This window comes from Triticum urartu, chromosome 2A (genome assembly GCF_056163025.1).
Source record: "Triticum urartu cultivar PI428250 chromosome 2A, HENAU_Tu73, whole genome shotgun sequence".
In the NCBI taxonomy this organism is placed as follows: Eukaryota; Viridiplantae; Streptophyta; class Magnoliopsida; order Poales; family Poaceae; genus Triticum; species Triticum urartu.
In genome coordinates this window covers 59,217,335-59,232,145 of record NC_141874.1, presented here as the reverse complement: position 1 = coordinate 59,232,145, position 14,811 = coordinate 59,217,335, and the positions used below count along the sequence as shown (strand labels likewise).

At 43.7% G+C, this 14,811-nt stretch overlaps 1 protein-coding gene across 1 annotated transcript; it reads left to right on the top strand.

Annotated features, from left to right (window-relative positions):
• The first annotated feature begins 199 nt into the window (after window positions 1–199).
• LOC147983728 (uncharacterized) lies at window positions 200–3,508 on the top strand. Its single transcript, XM_087540843.1, has 6 exons — window positions 200–431; window positions 827–1,051; window positions 1,094–1,231; window positions 1,321–1,864; window positions 1,954–2,656; window positions 2,741–3,508. The coding sequence occupies exons 1-6, from the start codon at window positions 200–202 to the stop codon at window positions 3,506–3,508; spliced, it is 2,610 nt and encodes an 869-aa protein (XP_087396969.1).
• The last annotated feature ends 11,303 nt before the right edge of the window (window positions 3,509–14,811 follow it).

The window sequence follows — 14,811 nt, the reverse complement described above, 5'->3', positions numbered from 1 at the left end:
ATTACACCTACGTATCTATCACTTTTGTACTGCTAGACATCGGCTGGAGCCTCGACCGCGGCCAGATGGGGCTCTGCATCGAGCGCCCACTAGTGTATACCTAGAAAAGCAGAAAGAAACGAACGCCCGCACACACCGACGCCGCGGCGCGAACGCGACCAACTCCACCCACCCAGACGCGACCAAACCTAGTGCGGCGATGGCGGCTGGCCAGGTCGCGAGGTCTAGGCGGGCGCGACAACGGGGCAGTCGACGGCGTCAGCGGGCTGGGGGCTTGGAGGGCTGCTGCACAGCGGCGGCTTCGGCGGCGCAGCAAGCGGCGGCCCCGGCGGCACAGCAAGCGGCGGCTCCGACGACGGCTTCAGCGGCGCGGGGGCTTCACTGGCGGCTCCAGCGGGCGACGGCCATAGTCGGGGGCGGGGATTTTTCTGGTAATCCCTAGGGGCTAGGTCTGAACTCTGAACTTTGTTGGGGCATTGGCGTTTTTTCTTCTGTCAGTTCTCCATGATCTGAAGTTTCTGAACTAGAACTCCAGAACTCCAGATTTGTTTATATTCACTCATGCTAGTGTATTGTCCAGAACTCCAGATTTAGAATTTAGAAATTAGATTATTATATACATGATGCAAGGAAATAAGATGCCCAACCAGCATTGTTCTGTCCAGATTGCCAGAAGATGGAAGGAAGGGGGAAGGGACTAGCAAATTCAAAGAAAAGGGGAAGAGGTAATTTCTCATTTTTCTGAAATTTTGTAGCAATTTTGAACAGCATCTTGAAGCCTTACATTCAAGCAGATTTTAGTGATATATGAATCTTGTCATTGCAGATTTGAAAAGGTATTTTGAAGTGATTGGTAGTGGCAGCAGCTCAAAAACGAATCCAAGCACCCGCGAAAGTGTCAATATTTCGGCAAATGTCAATCATGAAGATCAAGTGACTTCCATGGAAGTATATCATGAAAATTTGATGCCAACTGAACAAGTGGAAGAACAAACTACAGATTCCGTCGAAGCTATAGTGGAAGAGAATGTTGAAGTTCACGGGGTTGAAGGTATAACTATTTTTAGTGAAGATTACATAAATGGTGATCCAGGACTACGCATTCCACTTGATAGTTTTGCCCCAAACATTAGAGATGATGTTAGATTTGCTTATACACGAATGGGTGCAACTCAACCAACTAGTTCCACTTTCCCCCAAATAGAGATGGAAGATGCTTCCGGCCACAATGGTATAAGGACTTTGATTGGTTGGAATATAGTGTAACAACGCATAAGGCTTATTGCTTCTGTTGCTATCTTTTTAAGCATGACTGAATAGATGATAAATTTGGGCATGATGTCTTCTCCAAATTGGGTTTTGACTGTTGGAAAAATGCGGTTGCGGCATTTCGTAAACATGTTGGTGGGCCATGTAGCATCCACAATATATCAAAAACAACATGCGATGATTTTAAAAATCAAAGGGCAAGTGTGAAAAGTAAAGTTACAACTTACAGCCAAGGTTCACTTGTCAAGTATGAAACTCGTGTCGATACATCATTGGGCATTGTAAGTTATCTAGCATTGCAAGGTGAACCATTTCGTGGACATGATGAATCCAGTTCTTCTTTGAACAAGGGGAATTTTTTAGAGTTGCTTGATTGGGTCAAAGAAAGAATTCCAGAAGTGAAGGTTGCATTTGATGAGCTATGTCCTAAAAATGCCAAAATGACTTCCGGGACAATTCAAAAAGAACTTGTCAAACATTGTGCAACTGCAGTCACCAATGTAATCAAAGAAGAGATGGGTGACTGTCTTTTCACTGTTCTTATTGATGAGTGTCGTGATATATCGGTGAAAGAACAAATGGTCGTGGTTGTCAGGTACGTATTGAAGCATGTTTGGTATCTATGTGTTTTTTCCTTTTGTTATATGTAGAGTGCGTTAACTAATTATCTGTCTACTTCTACAGGTATTTGAGCAAAAAAGGAGAGACCGTTGAAAGATTTTTAGCTATTAAGCATGTCCGAGACACAACATCTGCTTCTTTGAAGAAGGCTTTGTTGGAGGTTTTTGCTAAACACGGTCTAGTTGTTGCAAGACTACGAGGGCAAGGATATGATGGGGCATCTAATATGAGAGGAGAATTCAATGGACTTCAGAAGTTAATTCGAGATGAGAACCCATATGCTTTCTATATCCACTGCTTTGCCCACCAACTGCAGTTGGTAGTTGTTGCTGTCTCGAGATGCTGCAAGGTTGTTGAGGATTTTTTTGAATATGTGACCAAGATTGCCAATCTCAGTACTTCATCTTGCAAGAGGAAGGATAAATTGCTTGACAAGCAAAAAGAAGTTCTTTTGGATAAGATTGAGAGAGGTGAGATGCCCACAGGAAGAGGGAAAAATCAAGAAACATCGTTGGTCAGACCTGGAGACACAAGATGGGGATCTCATTACACAACCTTATCTCGCATTGAATCAATGTGGGATGCAGTCATAGAAGTTTTGGGCATTGTTGAGGATGATGTGCGTGTTCCATGTAGGGCAGGAGGTTTGGTTCATCAAATGGAGACTTTTAGCTTTGTGTTCATCCTGAAGATGATGCTAAAAATCCTTCATATCACAAATGATTTATCTCTTCTATTGCAAAAGAAGGATCAAAATGTTGTTCAGGTATGTGAATATGTGATGGATCATGTTAGATGTATTTTGTTCATGTAAGCATACATGCATCTAAAATTGTAATTCTCATTTCAGGCAATGTCATTGGTTACGGATGTGAGAACACGTTTGGTCAACTGGAGAAATGATGGTTGGGAGCCACTCTTGGAAGATGTCAAAGCCTTTTGCACCAAAAATGATATTCCAATACCAAGTATGGATGACATCTTTACAAAGTGGGGTAAATCAAGAAAAGGTGGACGGAACAATGTCACGACTGATCATTTTTTTCGTGTGGACACCTTCTATGCTGCTATAGACTCCATCACCACGGAGTTTGATCATCGTTTTAATGAGGTATCTTCAGAGCTGCTCCAGAACTTCTCTTGTCTTGACACAAGAAATTCATTTTCTAGGTTCAACCTGAATAAGCTTGCTAGGCTCACAGAGATTTATCATGATGACTTCTCTGACTATGAACGTGAACATATAGAAGATAACCTTGATCTATTCATTATCCATATGAGAAGAATTAAAGACTTTAGAGCTTGTCATGATATCGCAAGCCTAGCTAAAATGATGGTTGAACTTGAAAGGCATGTTATGTTTCCTACTGTTTATCGCCTCATTGAATTGGCATTGCTACTACCGGTAGCGACGACAACTGTTGAAAGGGCCTTCTCATCAATGAAAATCATCAAGACTGAGTTGCGCAGCAAGATGACCGATGGTTGGCTTAATGACTTGATGGTTTGTTATATTGAGCGAGAGATCTTCAAAAGTATCGATCTTGGTAAAATTAAGCAAGATTTTCAGAATGAGGGTAGGGCATTGCCATTGCCTGGGTCTTCTAGACGCCATTGAAAGCTTCATTATCGGTATGTTTTGGGTTGTTTTCCTATTGAAACATGCCTACATTTTCAGTGTATTTAATTTTTGGTTGTAATGTGTATTGACTCTTTCGATTTGCATCAAAAGAATTCTTTCCTTAAGACTTCGCCACACCTTAATTTCTTTCCGTCCTCTGCCTCTGACCACGGCCATTTGTTCTTTCACCGATATATCACGACACTCATCAATAAGAACAGTGAAAAGACAGTCACCCATCTCTTCTTTGATTACATTGGTGATTGCAGTTGCACAATGTGTGACAAGTTCTTTTTGAATTGTCCCGGAAGTCATTTTGGCATTTTTATGACATAGCTCATCAAATGCAACCTTCACTTCTGGAATTCTTTCTTTGACCCAATCAAGCAACTCTAAAAAATTCCCCTTGTTCAAAGAAGAACTGGATTCATCATGTCCACGAAATGGTTCACCTTGCAATGCTAGATAACTTACAATGCCCAATGATGTATCGACACGATTTTCATACTTGACAAGTGAACCTTGGCTGTAAGTTGTAACTTTACTTTTCACACTTGCCCTTTGATTTTTAAAATCATCGCATGTTGTTTTTGATATATTGTGGATGCTACATGACCCACCAACATGTTTACGAAATGCCGCAACCGCATTTTTCCAACAGTCAAAACCCAATTTGGAGAAGACATCATGCCCAAATTTATCATCTATTCGGTCATGCTTAAAAAGATAGCAACAGAAGCAATAAGCCTTATGCGTTGTTACACTATATTCCAACCAATCAAAGTCCTTATACCATTGTGGCCGGAAGCATCTTCCATCTCTATTTGGGGGGAAAGTGGAACTAGTTGGTTGAGTTGCACCCATTCGTATATAAGCAAATCTAACATCATCTCTAATGTTGGGGGCAAAACTATCAAGTGGAATGCGTAGTCCTGGATCACCATTTATGTAATCTTCACTAAAAATAGTTATACCTTCAACCCCGTGAACTTCAACATTCTCTTCCACTATAGCTTCGACGGAATCTGTAGTTTGTTCTTCCACTTGTTCGGTTGGCATCAAATTTTCATGATCTACTTCCATGGAAGTCACTTGATCTTCATGATTGACATTTGCCGAAATATTGACACTTTCGCGGGTGCTTGGATTCGTTTTTGAGCTGCTGCCACTACCAATCACTTCAAAATACCTTTTCAAATCTGCAATGACAAGATTCATATATCACTAAAATCTGCTTGAATGTAAGGCTTCAAGATGCTGTTCAAAATTGCTACAAAATTTCAGAAAAAATGAGAAATTACCTCTTCCCCTTTTCTTTGAATTTGCTAGTCCCTTCCCCCTTCCTTCCATCTTCTGGCAATCTGGACAGAACAACGCCGGTTGGGCATCTTATTTCCTTGCATCATGTATATAATAATCTAATTTCTAAATTCTAAATCTGGAGTTCTGGACAATACACTAGCATGAATGAATATAAACAAATCTGGAGTTCTGGAGTTCTAGTTCAGAAACTTCAGATCATGGAGAACTGACAGAAGAAAAAACGCCAATGCCCCAACAAAGTTCAGAGTTCAGACCTAGCCCCTAGGGATTACCAGAAAAATCCCCGACCCCGACTGTGGCCGTCGCCCGCTGGAGCCGCCAGTGAAGCCCCCGCGCCGCTGAAGCCGTCGCCGAAGCCGCCGCTTGCTGCGCCGCCGCTGCAGGCGCCGCTGTGCAGCAGCCCTCCAAGCCCCCAGCCCGCTGACGCCGTTGACTGCCCCGTCGTCGCGCCCGCCTGGACCTCGCGACCTGGCCAGCCGCCGCCGCCGCACTAGGTTTGGTCGCGTCTGGGTGGGTGGAGTTGGTCGCATTCGCGCCGCGGCGTCGGTGGGTGCGGGCGTTCATTTCTTTCTGCTTTTCTAGGTATACACTAGTGGGTGCTCGATGCAGAGCCCCATCTGGCCGCGGTCGAGGCTCCAGCCGATGTCTAGCAGTACAAAAGTGATAGATACGTAGGTATAATTTTTTTTGCCAAAAATCAAGGTATGACGGGCGCCATACCCTGCCCACCGGAGCCCTCCGCCAGTGTGTATATCACTTATAAATGGTGGCCCCACAAATATTATGTCAGCTCCATGGTCATGCATAGCAAAATGACAATGAATGCTCAAGTTATATCTCTACTCCTAAAAGGGGAGTTGGTAGTCTCGCCTCACTCCCATCAACTCCTAGACAAAGACTATATTACGCTCGTGAGCGTCTCTTACAGACGATTTTTCGCTCAAGTGCAGCCAATTTGGACCTGCCCATTTGACTTGTGCATTAATTCAATCAAATCGAGAATTTGAAAAAAAATAACATTATGCATTAACTTATTCAAATCAAATTTTTAGAAAATCTCACCTAAATTCGAATTTTCCTTACTTCCATGACTCATACCTAAATCAAATCAAATCTCACCAAAACATCAACTATAATCAAAGTTTCCCGGCCCATTCAAAGCATGCGTGCATTTTTATTCTTATTTTTTCTATGTCTTGTTTTTTTTTTGTGACCAACCTATTATTTTGTGCTCGGCATCTTCACTTGTAAAAGGAGTCTGTGATAGTGATGGTACGTCGCTATGTTGTTTGTTGGTACTTCCGTCCATCCCTGTCCGTTGCCGTGAGAAAATCATCATTCAATCTATCGTGTTCCCGTGAGGACTCCATCATTTCCGGCACCATGGTTGTGTTCCACACTGATGGCGAGTGCGGTCCCGAGCACAATGAGGCCGAAAAGTCCTAGTATGGCCTCCTCAGCCACCACCTTCCTCTCGCACGTGGCCGCCACACCATCTCGCTAGCACATCGCCCCGCCACCCTCCCTCGAACGCCACTCTATCCTCGCCGCCGGCTCTGGGCAACATCCCTACTCCCCACACCACACAGCCTAACCTCGCTGACTCACCTGGACCTGGTAACCGCTGACGCCCGGATCCTGTCGATATAGTAAGCGTTGTCGGCCTCCTTCCTCAACTTGCGCACCACCTTGTCGATCCCGTTGCCCGGCCACATCCATCTTCTCAAATAAGCCAACGACGCCGGTCTTTGGCTTCCTTGCGCCTCCCTGTGTCTGGCCGGCCGTAGCGTGCTTCATTGGTTGCCGCACAACCTAGCCAACGGCGAAAACCTCGAATAGCTCTCTCTGCTTGAAGATATCATTCCCGGCATGGAGGCCAGCAACGAAGGGACACAATCACTGCTTTTCCCCGCACCTCCTTGCCAATAATCCAAGTAAGCACTCCTTTCAATTATTGTATGTAGCCTGGGATGTACTTTCTTGATTGCTTTCATTATTGGTATTGGGTTTTTTTGCGAATAATTCGATTCTACTATGTTCTGACACTTTCTTTCGATTTTAGGTGTATGTATGGATGCCAGTGTTTGCTTGATATACGACTGAAAGATGTGTGTAAATTTTTAACCTGTTGGACAATTGGATGTTTCATACTGACATAATTGAGTGAGGCTTAGTATTCAGGAGAACGTTATTAACGAAGGTTGACTTAGCTAGGATGTAAAATTCAATAATATAGTATACTTTAGTCATAGTATGCGAGATGACTGGATTATCTTTTGCTATTAATTTCATTACAGCAATGTTATTGCCATTAAAGTTTGAGCAAAATTATTTATAGTTCACGATTTTAAGAAAAATCACAAGTCTGAAATGTGCAAGCAAAATCATATGACCTGGTTAGCTCATAAATCTGAAGTGTTAGACGAGGAGAGAAGATGATGCATAGTAAGGAGGAAGTGGGACATCGAAAGGAAATTCCTGAAGCTGGCCAAGCAAAAATGAGAATGTCTCTTCTTTGTGTTTAAGGAATAGAACAGTCGGTGTACAAATATTTGACCCAAGACAGGGGCAAAGAATGCTAGCTTCTTGTGTATGGGGGAAGATATGTAAGAATATATCAGCTTATTTCTTGAGAGGAGGAAAATATATCTTTCCCTAATAATAAAGAACGGATTGACTCCGTGGATTCATCATCACAATATGCTTCTTTCCGTGATTTTACGTTTTCAGTTTAAATTTTAAACATATTCGAGGTGGTACTAAATTTTGTATCTATCTTATTCGCTATCGTCGCCGGCGCCCGCTTGGGCCTGACCACTTCCACGCTAGCACTGCTTTGGCCCATATCAACTAAGCTTTCTATCTCTCCCGTCACGGCTGCAATCCTACGCGGACTAGAAGTCCTAATGCCATACGACCTCAAGTCCTGCTGCCATATAACATGTTTTCTCTTCTCTGCTAAATATGTCCCTCTACGGCCAAGATTCAATGAAAAGAGGAAGGACGAGATGCTTGGTACCGTGGTCCCCGGCGGACCAGTAGCGGCCAGGGCCAGCACAACAACAACACCAGTAGCTGAACTATGCTTGAAAATCATAAAGGTCAACATCGAAGCACGGGACTCGGCTTCTGCATCCATGGTTGCACGCAGCTTCATCGCTGTCATGGACGACGCCTTCGGCCCGAACTCCCCGGCGGCCAGCGTGGGACCGCTCCTCCAGCCACACTGCATCATCCCCTTCGTGTGTGTTGTTGACATTGAATCTCCATCACCACGCAACATACATATCGTCTAGCACAAAACCATGTCCAAATCATGTATCATTGCGTGTGTGCGCTACTGGCTCAACAAAATCTCATAGCACAGCTATCGCGAAGTCAAATTGAAGCTTGGTTGAAGTTGAGGCCGGCTGGCGGCGTGCGTGAGAAGACGACCTTCGACTTGTGACATCTTACCGCACGTGGCATTCCAGTCCGCTCAGTAGGACTGTCCCAAAGGCAGGGGCAACGCACAGAGCGGAGCACACGGGCAGACAGCGGCCGTCGATCCTGTCGACGCTCCTCTCGACGCGGCCTTTCATGGTGTATGGACGGTTCCGACCAACGAAACTTTCAGGCACCTCCCCCAGCATCTCCGCCGTCGCCTCACGCTACTCTGCTCTAGGATCCCGCCGCCTCTCCGCACCTTCGTGCGCGGCATGCCGTCTTCTCTCCCCCGAGGCGCTCGCCACTTGCCAGCTCCAGACCTCTGTCTTCTTCCATCGACTGTGGCTCACGATCTGATACGGAAACGACCGAAACGACGCTTGCCGGCTCCGTGCAGGCCATACTCGCGGGCAGCCTCTAGCGAACACAAGCTCCTCTGTTTTGTTTCCTCTCGTGCAGCTGTAGACACACTCTGGCGCAGTGTAAGCTCTACCGCCTCCCGTGGCTGAGGAGAGCAAGGACAGAACAAGCAACATGAGATCGAGGGAGGAGATACTCAGTTGATTTTGCCTCTGGAGAATGATTGGAAGAAGAAAAGGTAGGGAATTTTGTTGGTAGAACTCCGATGAAGAAACAAGAAGCATGAAGATTTTTCTAGCACCTTTCATGAGAGCGGTTTGGGAAAATAGAGAAGGAGAGAGAAGATGCAGTTTTCATGTGCACGGAAAGCCTGGGGAATTTTAAGTACTATAAACTGACCATGATGTCATGCATTCTCTAATAAACTGAACACGAAAACCGAAAACAAGTATAGCGGAATGTATTTTTTTAATAGTATAAAGCAGAATGCAATTAACTCTGTATATATATGCACTGGGCACTGCACCATGTTAAGAATTTTTCTGACGTGACTGTTATTGTAGTTTCCAGCAACCTCTTTGAGAAAGATATGTACTAATGTTGGCGAGAACTCACCAGCCGTAATTGAACTTAACTTAATTTCATGGACACTATGAACTGTATTTACTTATATCCCATGATTGATTTGAAAGTATTTTCTAAAAAATTAATCAATTTGAAAAGGCTATTTCATCCGTCTCATAATATAAGATGTTATTACGATCAATTTGAATATCTTTTGCAAAAAAATTAATTTAAGTACCAACCAACATTTTTTTCCTTTTTTTTACACGGAGCTACCAACCAACATTGTTAAATTTGGCATGCCAATATTAGATGATCTTTGGCTGAATATATGACATGAGTTAGCATGCCACTATTTTTTTACGGAATTCAAGGAATGTTACACTCCGAGGCCACCACTAAGCTCACAAACTCTCGGGTGGAACTCGGAACGAAGTCTTACAAATTTTATTCAAGTAGCCATCCGTAGCAAACGCATGCGCGACTCTATGTGCAGACCATTCCCAATTAACACCAACCTCCTCAAAACCACAAAGGAGGTCTTTACATGCTCCACAACATGGCCATTTGTAAGTCCTTGACGAAGCCATTGATCTTCTGGACCATTTTCAAAGTTTGTAAATTGTAGTGGTGTTTTTTGGAATGGCAAGAATACACGTGGTATTTATCCAATTAACCCTTCTTTCTTCCATACGTATGTGCGGAACGATATACACAAGTCAAAGATTTACTGAAGCTTTTAGGTCGTCTTCAGCTGATAATGGCCCACATTTTCATCACTATGAGGACTAACATAAGTCAATAGTTAGTCTTAGTACGACATTTAATGCTATAATCATCAAGTGTTCCACTTTTCTCAGGTTAACAACATGAAAAAGATGATTTACTTGATTTTGTGTACTATTGGACTGAGGCATATGATATATTTTGTTCTCCTGTTGCAACGCACGGGCATGTTTGCTAGTAAAGTTCATGCACAAAATACATTCGCGTGCCAGGACGCTCTTGGAACATTGGTTAGCTTATGGCTTGAGCTTGATACTTCATACGCCCCAAGTCGCTCCTACATGCGACATGCGGGATCTCCTCGTCGCCGCCCAACCCACTCCCTCCCACCACCGCCGACATGCACCGTCAAACGAAGCCCGGCCGGCGTCGATGTCGGCGGGTCCTCCTCCCCCCTCACTTGTACCTCCCAGCTAGCGCGGGACGACATGTGCAAGCGGCGACACCATGCTTGCATGTGGCGCCAACGCGGCGTCAGGCATTTGGGCCGGCGGTGGTGACCTATGTTTGCGGCACGATGGCGGCCTGGACATCAACTGGTGGCGTGGCGGCTTCATGGGATTTGGATGTGGTGGTGCGTGCTAGCCGAGATCCGATCTGGGTCTTCTGGCTCCGGCTCCTGGACGACGACGGGCGGCGCGAGGTGACCTTTCGATGAGCCTCGTGACTGCTGGCTATGGTTGATTTGGTCTTACCCACCAATGGGCAGACGACTGATGCGGCTTGAAACTGCGTTGGTATTTCCCCAAAGAGGAAGGGATGATGCAGTACAACTATGGTAGGTATTTTTCTCAGTTATGGTACCAAGGTTATCAAACCAGCAGGAGAACCAAGCAATACTGTGTAAACGGTACTTGCGAACAAAGAACAAATACTTGCAACCCGACGTGTAAGAGGGTTGTCAATCCCTCCACAATAAAAAGATAGATTAAATTGTATGAGATTGGACAAATAGATCTATAAAGAACACAAAATAAAATAAGTAAAGAAAAAGTGCAGAAAGCTATTTTTTTGGTTTTTGGAAATATAGATCTGAAATCAATATGATAAAAGATAGACCCGGGACCATAGATTTCACTAGTGGCTTCTCTCGAGAAAATAACATATGGTGGGTAAACAAATTACTGTTGGCAATTGATAGAAGATCAAATAATTATGATGATATCCAAGGCAATGATCATGAATATAGGCATCACATCCAAGATTGGTAGACCGAAACAATTCTGCATCTACTACTATTACTCCACACATCAACCGCTATCCAGCATGCATCTAGTGTATTAAGTTCATGGAGAAACGGAGTAATGCAATAAGAACAATGCCATGATGTAGATAAGATCTATTCATGTAGGAATCGACCCCATCTTTTTATCTTAATAGCAATGATACATACGTGCCTCGCTACCCCATCTGTCACTGAGTGAGGACACCGCAAGATCGAACCCATCACAAAGCACCTCTTCCCATTGCAAGAAAAATCGATCTTGTCGGCCTAACTAAATCAAAGATTCACAAAAGAAATACGAGGCTATAAATAATCATGCATATAAGAGATCAAAGAAAACTCAAATAATATTCATGGATATAGATCAGAGCATAAACCCGAACTTCATCGGATCCCAACAAACACACCACAAAAATTCATTACATCAAATACATCTCCAAGAACACTGAGGAGAATATTGTATTGAGAATCAAAAAGAGAGAAGATAACATCATCAAATTCTCTCAAAACCCTTTCTTCCCATTTCTAGGGTGGGAAATATTTACATTGCAGAGTTTCTTCAAATGAGCTACAAATTTGTACACTAGCTCAAATTGATACCAAGCTCATTCCTATTAAATTCCAAAGCCATTAGATTCCTCGAAGTACCTCTATTCATAATCAAACACCTTCTATCAAAAGCATGTGGTCGTTGATTGGGGTACCAAATGGATTCTCCTTTTAGCTCAAATTTTTACCAGAGCTCACCCTAGTCATATTAATTCTACCTCTAGTAACTCTCTCTCTCTTACATAGATCAAAACCCTCAATTACCTTTTCTAGATATTTCAAGCTTTTGAAATATTTACAAAGGAAATATTTTACCATAAATTCTAAGGACAGGAATAATTTATATACTAAAAGGACAATAATAATTGAATATTCATAACTTAATACAAAATTATTCAAAATCATGTTTCAAATGCCAAAATGCCAAAACACACACACACATATTATGTGATGGGTACTTGGTATGTTGACTTTTGCGTAGACTCCCCGGCAACGGCGCCAAAAATCCTTCTTGCTACCTCTTGAGCACTGCGTTGGTTTTCCCTTGAAGAGGAAAGGGTGATGCAGCAAAGTAGCGTAAGTATTTCCCTCAGTTTTTGAGAACCAAGGTATCAATCCAGTAGGAGGCCACGCACGAGTCCCTCGCACCTACACAAACAAATAAAATCCTTGCAACCAATGTAATAAAGGGGTTGTCAATCCCTTCACGGTCACTTACGAAAGTGAGATCTGATAGATATGATAAGATAATATTTTTGGTATTTTTATGATAAGGATGCAAAGTAAATAAAGCAAAATAAAAACGGCACTAGAAATAGCTTGTTAACGGGAGATTAATATGATGGAAAATAGACCCGGGGGCCATAGGTTTCACTAGTGGCTTCTCTCGAGAGCATAAGTATTACGGTGGGTAAACAAATTATTATTGAGAAATTGACAGAATTGAGCATAGTCATGAGAATATCTAGGTATGATCATGTATATAGGCATCACGTCCGAGACAAGTAGACCGACTCCAGCCTGCATCTACTACTATTACTCCACACATCGACCGCTATCCAACATGCATCTAGAGTATTAAATTCAAAAGAACAGAGTAACGCTTTAAGTAAGATGACATGATGTAGAGGGATAAACTCTTGCAATATGATATAAACCCCATCTTGTTATCATCGATGGCAACAATACAATACATGCCTTGCTGCCGGGGAGATGCTTCCTTCTGGCCTAGCACGGTTATCCTCGTATGATGTATCATGGCCCTTGGAGATGCTTCCTTCTGTAACCTTGGTAGGATTTCTGGATTGATTACCTTATGAGAAATTGCATTGAGGAATGCACATAGCTTCACAAATGGCTAGTCGAACATTTTTCGGTAGAAGCCCCCTCAATGAAACCGGAAGCAATTCCGTCATAATCACGTGGCAGTCATGAGACTTAAGGTTTTGGAATTTTTCTCTGCCATATTTATTATTCCCTTTATATTCGACGAGAAGCCAGACGGGACCTTCATACTGAGCAGGCATTCAAAGAAGATTTCCTTCTCTTCTTTGGTAAGAGCGTAGCTGGCAGGACCTTGATACTGCTTTGGATGCATGTCGTCTTTTTTGTGCATACGTTGTTGGTCTACCCATGCCTCCGATGTATCTTTTGTCTTCCCATACACGCCCAAGAAGCCTAGCAGGTTCACGCAAATATTCTTCATCACGTGCATCATGTCGATTGCAGAGTGGACCTCTAGGACTTTCCAATAGGGTAGGTCCCAAAATATAGATTTCTTCTTCCACATGGGTGCGTGTCCGTTAGCGTCATTTGAAACAGATTGTCCGCCAGGACCCTTTCCAAAGTTTAATTTTAAATCCTTGACCATATCAAGTATATGATCACCAGTACGGTGGTCAAGCTTCTTCCGGTGATCTGTCTCACCTTTGAAATGCTTGCCTTTCTTTCTTAAGAGATGCTTGATCGGAAGAAATCGACGATGTCCCAGGTACACATTCTTCTTAACTTTATCCAAATATATACTTTCGGTCTCATCTAAACAGTGCGTGCATGCGTGGTATCCCTTGTTTGTCTGTCCTAAAAGGTTACTAAGATCAGGCCAATCATTGATGGTTACAAACAACAATGCTCGTAGGTCAAATTCCTATTGTTTGTACTCATCCCACACACATACACCTTTTATGTCCCACTACTGTAAAAGTTCTTCAACTAATGGCCTTAGGTACACATCAATGTCGTTGCCGGGTTGCTTAGGGCCTTGGATGAGCACTTGCATCATAATGAACTTCCGCTTCATGCACAACCAAGGAGGAAGGTTATAGATACGTAGAGTCACATGCCAGGTGCTATGGTTGCTGCTCTGTTCCCCAAAGGGATTAATGCCATCTGCACTTATACCAAACCATAAGTTCCTTGCGTCATCTGCAAACTCCGGCCACTTTCTCTCAATTTTTCTCCACTGCGACCCATCAACGGTGTTGGGGAACGCAGTAATTTCAAAAAAAATCGTACGCACACGCAAGATCCATCTAGGTGATGCATAGCAACAAGAGGGGATAGAGTTGTCTACGTACCCTCGTAGACCATAAGCGGAAGCGTTATGACAACACGGTTGATGTAGTCGTACGTCTTCACGATTCGACCGATCCTAGCACCGAAAGTATGGCACCTCCGAGATCTGCACACGTTCAGCTCGGTGACGTCCCACGAACTCTAGATCCAGCTGAGTGTCGAGGGAGAGCTTCGTCAGCACGACGGCGTGATGACGGTGATGATGAAGTTACCGATGCAGGGCTTCGCCTAAGCACTATAACGATATGACCGAGGTGAAAATCTATGGAGGGGGGCACCGCACACGGCTAAACAATCAACTTGTGTGTCTATGGGGTGCCCCCCTCCCCCGTATATAAAGGTGTGGAGGAGGGGGAGGGCTGGCCCTCTATGGCACGCCTCAAGGGGGGAGTCCTACTCCCGGTGGGAGTAGGATTCCCCCTTCCCTTGTTATAGTAGGAGAGAAAGGAAGGGGGAGAGAGAGGGAAGGAAGGGGGCCCTGCTACCTCTTGAG

Bases quoted from the DNA above. Each gene is read 5' to 3' on its own strand.
- LOC147983728 (XM_087540843.1), top strand. From the start codon at position 200: ATGGCGGCTGGCCAGGTCGCGAGGTCTAGGCGGGCGCGACAACGGGGC. The intron at 432-826 runs GTAATCCCTAGG...TTGTCATTGCAG, and splicing joins CGGGGGCGGGGATTTTTCTG to ATTTGAAAAGGTATTTTGAA. The intron at 1,052-1,093 runs GTATAACTATTT...ATGGTGATCCAG, and splicing joins TGAAGTTCACGGGGTTGAAG to GACTACGCATTCCACTTGAT.